Source organism: Papio anubis, chromosome 6 (genome assembly GCF_008728515.1).
Source record: "Papio anubis isolate 15944 chromosome 6, Panubis1.0, whole genome shotgun sequence".
Classification (NCBI taxonomy): Eukaryota; Metazoa; Chordata; class Mammalia; order Primates; family Cercopithecidae; genus Papio; species Papio anubis.
Genome location: NC_044981.1, coordinates 163,557,141 through 163,568,366, shown reverse-complemented (window position 1 = coordinate 163,568,366; position 11,226 = coordinate 163,557,141). Strand labels below are relative to the sequence as shown.

At 39.3% G+C, this 11,226-nt stretch overlaps 1 protein-coding gene across 3 annotated transcripts in view; it reads right to left on the bottom strand.

Annotated features, from left to right (window-relative positions):
• Window positions 1–498: 498 nt before the first annotated feature.
• Window positions 499–11,226, bottom strand: part of FGFR1OP (FGFR1 oncogene partner) — a 44,402-nt gene continuing 33,674 nt past the window's right edge. For all 3 annotated transcript variants that reach the window (XM_021937514.2, XM_031667563.1, XM_031667564.1), the window contains 3 exons: window positions 10,348–10,387; window positions 8,732–8,828; window positions 499–3,018 (listed from right to left, as the gene is read on the bottom strand). In XM_021937514.2, coding sequence (XP_021793206.2) covers window positions 2,944–3,018; window positions 8,732–8,828; window positions 10,348–10,387 — 212 coding nt within the window. In that variant the 3' untranslated portion in view covers window positions 499–2,943. The remainder of the gene's footprint in view (window positions 3,019–8,731; window positions 8,829–10,347; window positions 10,388–11,226) is intronic.

The window sequence follows — 11,226 nt, the reverse complement described above, 5'->3', positions numbered from 1 at the left end:
CATACTAGGGGACAAATGTTGTGCCAGGTACACAGCGGTTTAAAAGAAAATCCCTGTTCTCATGAGCTCATAGTTAATAACAATAATAATAAACACATAATAAGCAAGACCATTTCACAGCATGCTGAGATGAATAAAATAAAAGGGGTAAATGCAAGTGGTGGGGCAGGGACAGGGAGGAGAATGGACATCTCCCTTAGGTCTGGAAGCTTCTTTGAACATGAGACCAAAACAAACCAGCTTCATGCAGTTCTAGGGGAAGGACATTCCAGACAAGGAGGGGCAAATATCACATCTTGAGGCAGGAACGGCTTTGGCAAGCTCAGGTGCAGAGGCTGTGTGGCAGTGGGCTGGCCCAGCTCTGGCGCATGGGCAGGAGAGGGAAGAGAGGAGGGGAGGAAGAGCTGTGGGCAAGCATGAGGCAGGGACTAATGGTGGCATCTACACAACTGCTCACAGGTTGTTATCCAACATAAAGTATAAAAGCACAACTGAATATCAACAAAGAGAGAATAAATGCTTTTTATTCATTTGTAGTTATCAATAAAACACCTAGCATTTAAAAAACTCCACTGTAAAACAAAGGTTACCATAAAAATGTATTTCATGGGTTAATATTTCAATATTTATTTTTTAACAGAAAACACTCATCACATGCAAAACCTGTCACTTCACATCTTCAAGTTGAATAAGTTGACAATACCTAATCAAAAAGTACATGTGAAAAGAAAGCTTTTTCATAGTTGAACTTGAAGTCATTCAAAATTATTCAATAAAATGGATGTAGTGCTGGCCCGGCATGGTGGCTCATGCCTGTAATCCCAGCCCTTTGGGAGGCCAAGGCGGGAGGATGACGAGGTCAGGAGTTTGAGACCAGCCTGACCGACATGGTGAAACCCCATCTCTACTAAAAATACAAAAATTAGCCGGGCGTGGTGGTATGCGCCTGTAATCCCAGTTACTCAGGAGGCTGAGGCAGGAGAATCGCTTGAACCCAGGAGGCAGAGGTTGCAGTGAGCCGAGATCACACCACTGCACTCTAGGCTGAGTGACAGAGTGAGACTCCGTACCCCTGCCCCCCGCAAAAAAAAGATGTATGTAGTGCTGACAAAAAAGTTTCATATTTGGCATTTTTCTCTTACCCTCCCAAATATTATCAAAAGGTCTGATTCTCTGGGTAACAGAAAAGTGACAAATTTCAGTTGCTACTGTTCGACAGTTTCATAAATTTAAAAAGCCACATCCTGCTATGCTTTCAAATCATTTCACTGAAACCTAGTTCCTATCAAATATTAAAAATAAATCATACATGTGATCCAAATTCCAGAGGGCCAGAACTATAGTGCTTTTAGAAAGTGACTGTTTACACAGATGACTTACAAGGAAATGCATTTTATAACAACCACACTGGGGGACTGCAACAAGATTACATCTGCACATGGTGCTGTTTACTAAGACATGAAGAGCTGAAGGAGACTGAGATAGCAGCTCACAGACAGAGGGCAGAAATACACAGGGCTTCCAGGCTGTACCGGCCCAGTTTATGTCCTACTTCCTCTTGATGTTTACAGCTCAGTTTCACTTAAAATTTAAAAAGCCAGATTCTGTTACACAGCCTGAATCCTTACATTTTCATTTCCTCTACATGTTAGAGCCCAAGGAGTAATTTCTATAATATTTGGCTAATATGAAATGAGAAACTGGCATTGCACAAGTCATGCAGTCTGCTCACTTACCAAGACCAATGAATTAGGTCTAATTTCTCCTTTTACTAATAAAGGTAACTTGTAGTAAAAAGTCGCAACTTAATTGAAATTATAAAGTGCAAAAACAGCATAATCCTAGCTTTACTTATATATAAATATGCATGCATCACTTTCTACTGTTTTTTCTACTTGCACATTTTAAAATATTTTGGTATTATAAACGTCCGTGCCCTACATAATAGCAATAATGCTTTAACCATATAAATGAGACTGTGGAAATTCTATTATTGGCTCTATTTTTAAGGATTACAATGAAATTATGTACAGTATATAAAGCTTGTCAAACTGAACATGGTCTTAGGCCATTACTACTATTTCATTCCAATTTGGATTTTAATACAATTAACTTACAGATCTGAAATAAAAGCACTGCTTAATGGTTTCAGATGCATGTTGGTACTGAATATGTTTCAAGGAATCTTTACAAATAATAAATTATAATGAAGAGAACCTACGACTAAAGCTGCTTACATGGACAACAGGAGGAATGACGATTGCAAATGTTATCTGTTATTGACAATTCTATGAATTAAAACTCATAACCACTTCTAGATTTCTTTAAAACAAGCAAAACTAAATAGCACAGACAAGAGTACTTTAATATAACCTTAATGGTCTAACAAACCTTCCAAATGGAAGGAAATACAAAATAAAGTTGACACATCAAATTTAACTTATACTAATATACTTCAGTATTACAAATTTACCAAGTCATTTTGCCAACTATGTGTAGAACCACCTAATATCAAAATATACTATGGTGGGTAAGCTCTGATTCCAGAGGGCTAAAGCCAAGGTTTTCAAAGACCACACGTACCAGCAGCCACACACACAAAGGGTTGTGCGATCCTACGGCTTTATTGACACCTTTCATCATGCTCTTAACACTGATGTTTTCATGGGTTCCTTCCCTGTAATGAAACTGTGTAGATAATCAATTTCCATAAAGAAATGTACAGTTAAATTAAGAATATTAAATCTTTCACACATGGGCTCAAATAGGAAGCATTTTGTTTAGTAAAATGAAAATTACTTTTAAAAAATATCTGCAATGTTTTTGAAATGCAAGGCACCAATAGAGAGCAGACATTCCAGCTGAGTGATTGTCTGGGAAAAAAAAAAAATGGAACCGGTCAGTCCTCTGTCCTTGTTAATGAGAATACTTCCTTCTTCGTGACTATGCAACATCTTCCAGATAATCTGCAACATCACTGAGCTGGGATACAGTCAGGTCTTGTGTGAGGTCATCAAGCTTCGTTGTTCAAAAGAAAGAAAAGAATTAAGTGTCAGAATGTGAGTAGTCTTAAGTTATTTTAAAAAATCTAAACCACAATGAGATAGCACCTTACTCCTGCAAGAATGGCCATAATCAAAAAATCAAAAAATAATATAAATGTTGGTGAGGATGTGGTGAAAAGGGAACACTTTTACACTGTTGGTGGGAATGTAAACTAGTACAACCACTATGGAAAACAGTGTGCAGATTCCTTAAAGAACTAAAAGTAGAACTACCATTTGATCCACCATTCCCACTACTGGGTATCTACCCAGAAGAAAATAAGTCATTATATGAAAAAGATACTTGTACACGCATGTTTACAGCAGCACAATTCGCGATTGCAAAAACATGAAACCAGCCCAAATGCCCATTGATCAACAAGTGGAGATAAAGACATTGTGGTATATACACACGATGGAATACTACTCAGCCATAAAAAGGAACAAATAGGCCAGGTGCGGTAGATCACGCCTGCAATCCCAACACTTTGGGAAGCCGAGGCAGGCAGATCACCTGAGGTCAGGAGTTCAAGACCAGCCTGGGCAACATGGTGAAACCCTGTATCTACAAAAACACAAAAATTAGCCGGACGATATAGCATGTGCCTGTAGTCCCAGCTAGTTGGGAGGCTGAGGCAGGAGAATTGCTTCAACACGGGAGAATCTCTTGAACCCGGGAGGCAGAGGTTGGAGTGAGCTGAAATTATGCCATTGCACTCCAGCTTGGGTGACAGAGCGAGACTCTGACTCAAAAAAAAAAAAAAAAAAGTAACAAAATAATGGAATTTGCAGCAACCTGGCTGGAATTGGAGACCATTATTCTAAGTGAAGTAACTCAGGAATGGAAAACCAAACATCACATTTTCTCATGTATAAGCAGGAGCTAAGTTATGAGGATGTAATGGCATAATAATGATACAATGGACTTTGGGGACTCCAGGGAAAGAGTGGGAGGAGGGTTAGGGATAAAAGGCTCAAATTGGGCCCAATGTATACTGCTAGGGTGATGGGTGCACCCAAATCTCACGAATCACCATTAAAGAACTTATTCATGCAACCAAACACCACCTGTTCCCCCAAAACCTATGGAAATAAGAAATAAAAAACTAAAAATTTAAAAAACTGTTGTTGTAATTAAAGTATTACTTTATACTTCATAAACCAACTCATATTTAAACCTGTGTTGAGAAGTGATTTGCCTAAAATCATGTCTAATAAGTTAGCACAATCGTTTGAGTTCAATGTTTTATGATTACTCTCAAATATTTCAAGTGAAAATTTAAAATAAAACACATCTTAGACATTATTCCAATTTAATCTAAGAAACAAATTAGTGAAAAATTGTATTAAACTTCTTTACCTGAGCATAGTCCCAATGTATGATTCTGTTCACAGTATCACTCTATGAATTGCTAACTCTAAAACCAAAATTTACCCACATTAAATTTCACAAAAAGTTACTAAAATGTATACTTTGGAAACTATCCCTTCTTACGTGTTCATATGATGGTATAGAACATTAAGTTTCTAACATCAAGCTCGATATGGTGTGACACACTTTAACACTGTGCCACCTGAAGCCAGATCACGAGTCCTTTTGGAGGCTGAAGTGAAAACAGAAAGGCAGACAGGACGGCCCATGGACTCTCAGACTCCTAGCCCCGGGTTCACAAAGTGTTGTAAGAAATGACTGATTTTTATTTCTGTTTAAACTACTTGTAAACTAGAAAGTTAACCTATTAGCCAACTTATACCTATTCATTTGTATAAACAACTTATGATGATGGAGAAAGGAAATATTAATAGCTATTTAAGCATAATGCAGGCTGAGAAAACATTATTTCTTAAGTAAGGAAAAAACCTTACTTAAGTAAGGGTGAGGATACAGGCTCCAAAATATTGAACATACAGCTAGGCAGGTCTCACTGACAGCTGAGTAAGGACAGAACTCAACCTTTCCAGTCCCACCTAGACTCATCATTGTGGCGACAGACCAGGGGACAGCCACAGCCACACCCACACACACACTCTTAGGCATCATCTATGGCTGTCTTCTCCATACAATGGCAGGGTGGAGTAGTTATGGCCTGCAAAGCCTAAAATATTCACTATGTGGCCTTTTAGAGAACAAGTGTGCCAACACCTGGGCCAGATAGTAACACACAAGAATAGGAACATCTTGCAGAGATGCAACAGTTCCATCCTGATATACTGTGAGATGCTTTTGTCTGTTAATCTGCCCCCCACATATCCTCTCATTTTGTTATTCTTCAGATATTCAGAAATTTAAGTTATAAGTAAAACCCTTTTCAACAGATAAGTCCTTGCCCTTCCTCTTGGTCCAAATATAGTCTTGCTGTAAAACTATCTCACAAAGAAAATTACTAGGAATCTTAATTACAGTTCTTATGCATTCAATTCAAATTCAGTTTACACAAAAACTGAAGAGTCAGAAAAGCTTGCAGAGAGATTATAAAACAGACTCTGATACCTTGGAACTGTATTTTCTCCTCCCATCATTGTTACAGAGTGAAATCGGTAAGGTTTTCCATTTCGTTTACAAAGTAATTGAGTGTTGTATTAACACAAATGTTAAGCTACAGACAAGAGTGAATACAGGAAAAATCGTGGATTGAAAAGGATCTTAATCTAGATAATTCAGTTACTGGAGGTCATTAATTTAGTTTTGCTTTAAGGCAAAGAAAAGAACACAGTAACAACCAGAAACTTCCAAGAAGAACAGCTTCATTTAAAGTAGTTACCAAGAAAGAAAACTGAATGAACAAAAGCTAACTAGAAATAAATGGCTATTTAATAAAGCCTTTCCGCCAGGTATGGTGACTCACGCCTGTAATCTCAGCACTTTGAGAGGCCAAGGCGGGGGGATCACCTGAGGCCAGGAGTTTGAGACCAGCCTGGCTAACATGGGTAAAACCCCATCTCTACTAAAAATACAAAAACTAGCCAGGCGTGGTGGTACATGCCTGTAGTCCTAGCTACTCAGAAGGCTAAGGTAGAATTGCTTGATCAGGAGGCGGAGGCTGCAGTGAGCCAAGATCCAGCCATTGCACTCTAGCCTAGGCAACAGAGTGAGACTCTTGTCTCAAAAAAAAAAAAAAAAACAAAACTAATAAAGGCGGCTTTCATGCCTCATTAGTTTTAGAATAAGAACTCAAAGTGGGCAACTTAGTTCAAAACTATAAAAATAGATTTTATATCACAAAATAAAAATATCTAAAAGGTACATTTCGAGTCTTGAAAGGGAAATAAAGGATCCCTGTGATAGCAAGTTTCATACAAATCGACAGGAATTTTTTGTAAGATTTTGAAAAGTTTTATGAAGTGTAAATGTTCACGTTTGCTGAATTAGATTGCTGTGCATTAACAGAAACCTGGGATGCACACTTATGTTCTGTCCCTTACAAACATGTGACACTCTTCCTCCAACGTCTACCTATGTCTTTGCTCGTGCTGGCTCCCCTGCAGGGACTACCCTCCCCAGGGCCTCTGTTGCTAGTTCATCCTCTGTCATTTCTGGTTCAAAGTCACCTTCTAACAACCCTGCTCCTCCCAACATTCTGTCTCTTCACACAGCGCCCTCCAGTGAAGCTCTGCAGTCAGGGCGGCACAGACATGTCCCTGGATCTCCCTTCTGTTCTCATGGCGCTTACCATGTTCCTCCTCAGCCCTCACAGAACCAAGTCAGTCATCTTTCAAAATCCTGATCAAATATTAGTTCCTGCTTCTGAATTTTCACAGCCCATGAATGACTGGCATTTTAGGGCACTTGTCACTATAAAAAGTAATTACTACAAAAAGTGTCACTATAAAACTTGATTTTCCTATGTTTGTACACATGGCTTTTCTCTCTCTGATCCTGCATAAATTTGAGGGGAGAAGTCTGTATCTGTACATATGACAGAAATGTCTATTGTGACTATAATCAATAATAGTATTAGATACCATTTATTGAATGCCTATTCTGCTAAGCACTGAGCTATATGCTTTACACGCTTATCTCTAATTTTCACAACCACCATCTCTCTTGCAAAATAGATGTGAGACCCAAGGGCCCAAAAGTTAAACAACTTGACCAAATTTGTGAGTGGTAAGTAGCAGCTCCAGGACTCAAACCCAGATGTGATGAACTTACAGAACTGGCCCATTCCACTGAGCTATCTCCTTCCTCACACCCCCACATCCCCAGCCCTGTGCTTTCTAAATAGTAGGTGCTTAATGGACAGTGGTTTTGGTCACCTTGGCTGAAAGGTGACCAAATTGTCTGCTGTATTCTGACTGCAAAGAACACAAATGCTTTTGTGTTCCCCAGGTGCCCGGTATCAATTCTCTGCACAGAAGGCTTTAGAAAATGCTTCCTAATGAAGTACACTGACTGTCAAAGTCCATTCTATGTAAAAGGCTGCTAATAAATGGCAAAATTATCTAAATTTAAGCTTTTAAGTGAAAATTTCTAGGAACATTGATGTGCCAAACCCAGTTAGTAGGACCCAGTGAGAAGCAGCCTAGCAAAGCCCAGACTCCTGGACGCCATGCAAGGCCTTCAATGGCAAAGGGATGCCACGCCTCCTCTTCAAACCACATCATTTCACAAATCCTAGTTTAACAGTAATTTATTCGAGTCCTCTACCTCACATTTAAAGAATTCTTCTATAGTTTCTTTGGTATAAACTTTAAAGCAACATTTTTCAGGCCTCTTCAGGATGATGCAGGGTGAAAAGAGAAAGCTAAATTTATAACTATAAGGGTATAATACATCAGGAATTAGAGAAGTGCTTTACATATTATCATTTAACCTTCAAAATAATCCTATCACATAGGTATTAATACTTCCACCTTACAAGTAAAGAAACTGAGGGTCAAAGGTTAAAGCTTAACTAAGAAAATATATGAAAGAATAAGAATGCAAACATAGATGTTGCTAACTTAGGTTGTGTGGTTGCATTGTAAACGCTACCTCTCTCAAAGGCCTTCTCCCTGTGTGACGATCACACGCTTAGAGAATCCCACCTCGTTCTGGAAAGCAAGTCCCCTCCCAGCCATGGCAACCTCTGACCTGACTGGTAAACTCATCTGAGCTGGGGATAGCTTGATGTGGGTGCTGACAGGTGACTCTGCAATGCTACAGCTCACCATCGAAGGATCTTCTGTTCTCTGCCTACATAAAAAGGTCAAGTTTGGATCTCAAATATGGACTCTTATAACTTTATGGCCTACTGTCTTGTCTCCTGTGGTTTTTAGCCCAGCGTGGCTTGCATGTTCAGATGTCGCAACTGGCCAAGATGACCACACTCTCTGCACTCCAGGCTCAGCTTCATCCTGTGATCACAGTACCCTATACTGACTTCCATCTACGATACCAGGTGGTCAGTTCTCACCAGGCCTGACCCAGCCTGATCCCTCTTAATCCACAGCAATTCCAGTGCCCCAGGAATAATCCTCAGGTATTTCAGCAGCGAGACTTGGGTACCAAAGGAAGTGACAACCAAAACCAATCTTACACATTCATCAAAGACATTCTTTATAAACTTGAGCCAGGACTGTGTCATGACTTTTCATAATTTTCAACTGTTTTTCTACTAATTAGTATGAATTTTTGAAGCTTTACAGTAAATCAACAAATAGGTTAAAAAAAAAAAGCGCTCTATGGGATATGCAGAACACCACACCTTATCACTGGTATTGATGTCATCTATTTCCACAGAAAGGTCTTCTTCAATCTCTTCACCAATACTTATCTCACTTTTCTCTGAGCGATGGCTGGTACTAATTTCAGGAGGGGAAAAAAAAAATAAGAACTCTGAAAATAAACATTTAAAGAGATTAACTACCATTCTTTAAACATTCAGATATTTCTTTTCATCCTTTAAGTAAAATATAACATTAACTATAATTAATTTCATACATATTGTCTTGCTTGACCCTTAAAATAATGTGGCAAGGGCAGTAGCAGTCAAGTCAATGTAACAGATGAGGAGATGAAGGTTCAAAGCAGTGACTTTGGTCACAACAGCAAGAAAGAAACCAACCCAGATTTTTACAATTTCATCTACTACATCATGCTCTTTCTCAAAAACTGTATAATAAATTATAAAAAATACAGACTTCCAATTGGAAAGATAATCTGTCAACTAAATAAAATTCTCAGGCATCTAATTTAAAATTTCGAATCATATCCACAACAAATATTACTTCTACATTACATATTATATTTCTGTGTATAAGAAAGGAATCAATGGGCATGGTGGCTCTTGTCTGTAATCCCAGCACTTTGGGAGACCCAGGTGGGTGGATCACTTGAGGTCAGGAGTTCAAGACCAGCCTGGCCAACATGGCAAAACCCTGTCTCTACTAAAAATACAAAAATTAGCCAGGCATAGTGGCACGCACCTATAATCCCAGCTACATGGGAAGCTGAGGCAGGAGAATGGCTTGAACGCGGGAGAAGGAGGTTGCAGTGAGCCCAGATTGCGCCACTGCACTCCAACCTGGGCAACAGAGTGAGACTCTGTCTCAAAATAAAAAGAATGGCAATCTTACTAGGGCAGACCACATATTAAGAAATGTGATCTGAATCAAAAACCTAATTTGAGAGCGTCATTATTTCAAGTCAAATGGAGACAATTCCTGCCACAAAAAGGTATGGAAGGAAGAGAAATTCAACACTTACAACATGGCAACTGTACTGCTTCTAAATGACTTCTCAGTTAATTCTTCAATGTTTCTCTTCATCTCATTCTTTTTTTTTTTTTTTGAGACGGAGTCTCGCTCTGTCACCCAGGCTGGAGTACAGTGGCGCGATCTCCGCTCACTGCAAGCTCCGCCTCCCGGGTTCGCGCCATTCTCCTGCCTCAGCCTCCCGAGTAGCTGGGACTACAGGCGCCGCCACCTCGCCCGGCCAATTTTTTTGTATTTTAAGTAGAGACGGGGTTTCACCGTGTTAGCCAGGATGGTCTCGATCTCCTGACCTCGTGATCCGCCCGTCTCAGCCTCCCAAAGTGCTGGGATTACAGGCTTGAGCCACCGCGCCCGGCATTCTTCATCTCATTCTTACTACCAAGTTTCCTGAACATAATGTGTCTACATTCTAATGTAAAATCAAAAACATGCTCTAAAGTCAAATATTTAATTTTGGATTAACTATCTTTTCTTCACCTTCAATCAATATGAACAACAGAATCAAATACACTAAAATAAGCACCAAATGTAATTTTGTCTTGTTTGTGTTTGGAAATTGTTTACAAATATGTATATATTTATGTATTTGCCCAATAGTTTTTCTTACCTGTTAAAATCATCCACATAGTCATCGTCTTCTCCAGTTCCTGATAAGTTTAAGAAAAGATATGTTATATCTAATACACGTCACAATTTACCTACCATTAAACACACATTTCCTTTAAAAAAATTAATTATATTGCATCATTTAAAAAGTCCTGAACTAGAAATAACATTTTTAGCATATATAATATGAAGACAAATGACAAATGAAATACCTAAGAAATAATAAACTGTTACAAGTGACTATAAAATGTGGTTAACACCTCATCTTTACTCCAGGTACTCTAAGGCAATTAACATGGGGCACGCTCACGATTAATAAGGTCCCTTGACTTAATGGCATATAGCAATAGCAAGTCATCATTAATCCCCTCCAAGTACTAGATGAACTACTGAGAGTTTTCAACATGCTAATTGTTTCGTTATAAAAGTTAAAAACACTCACGAAGTGTGAAGAGGCCACAGAGCACAGCAAAAAGGGCACCTTCAGTCAGACAGAGCAGGGCTCAACTGCCACTCCACAGCTCTGCCACCCGAGAATGTAAGGTGCCCTTTCTTGGCCATGTCCTCAGTCTGACGTACAGCCAAAGCCACACCAATCAGAGTTAACACAAGGATTCAGGTACATGGTGTGCTTAACAGAGACCTTGGTCCACAGTAAGATCTTAATAAAAGGCAACTGAATGAAGGTGGGATGGTGAATGGTGAGGCAGTGTTACCAGTTTCTCAAAGTGCACCACGAGCCTTTGATAGAGTGGGCACCTTAAGATCAACTTAAGGCTATAAAGCACAAATCTGCAAATCAGCAGCCCTTCCCTCCCAGGACTTCTGAGGGCTAGATAAGGAAAAAGGGTTGTCAGCCTCAAAGCAGACTTGGAGGCAC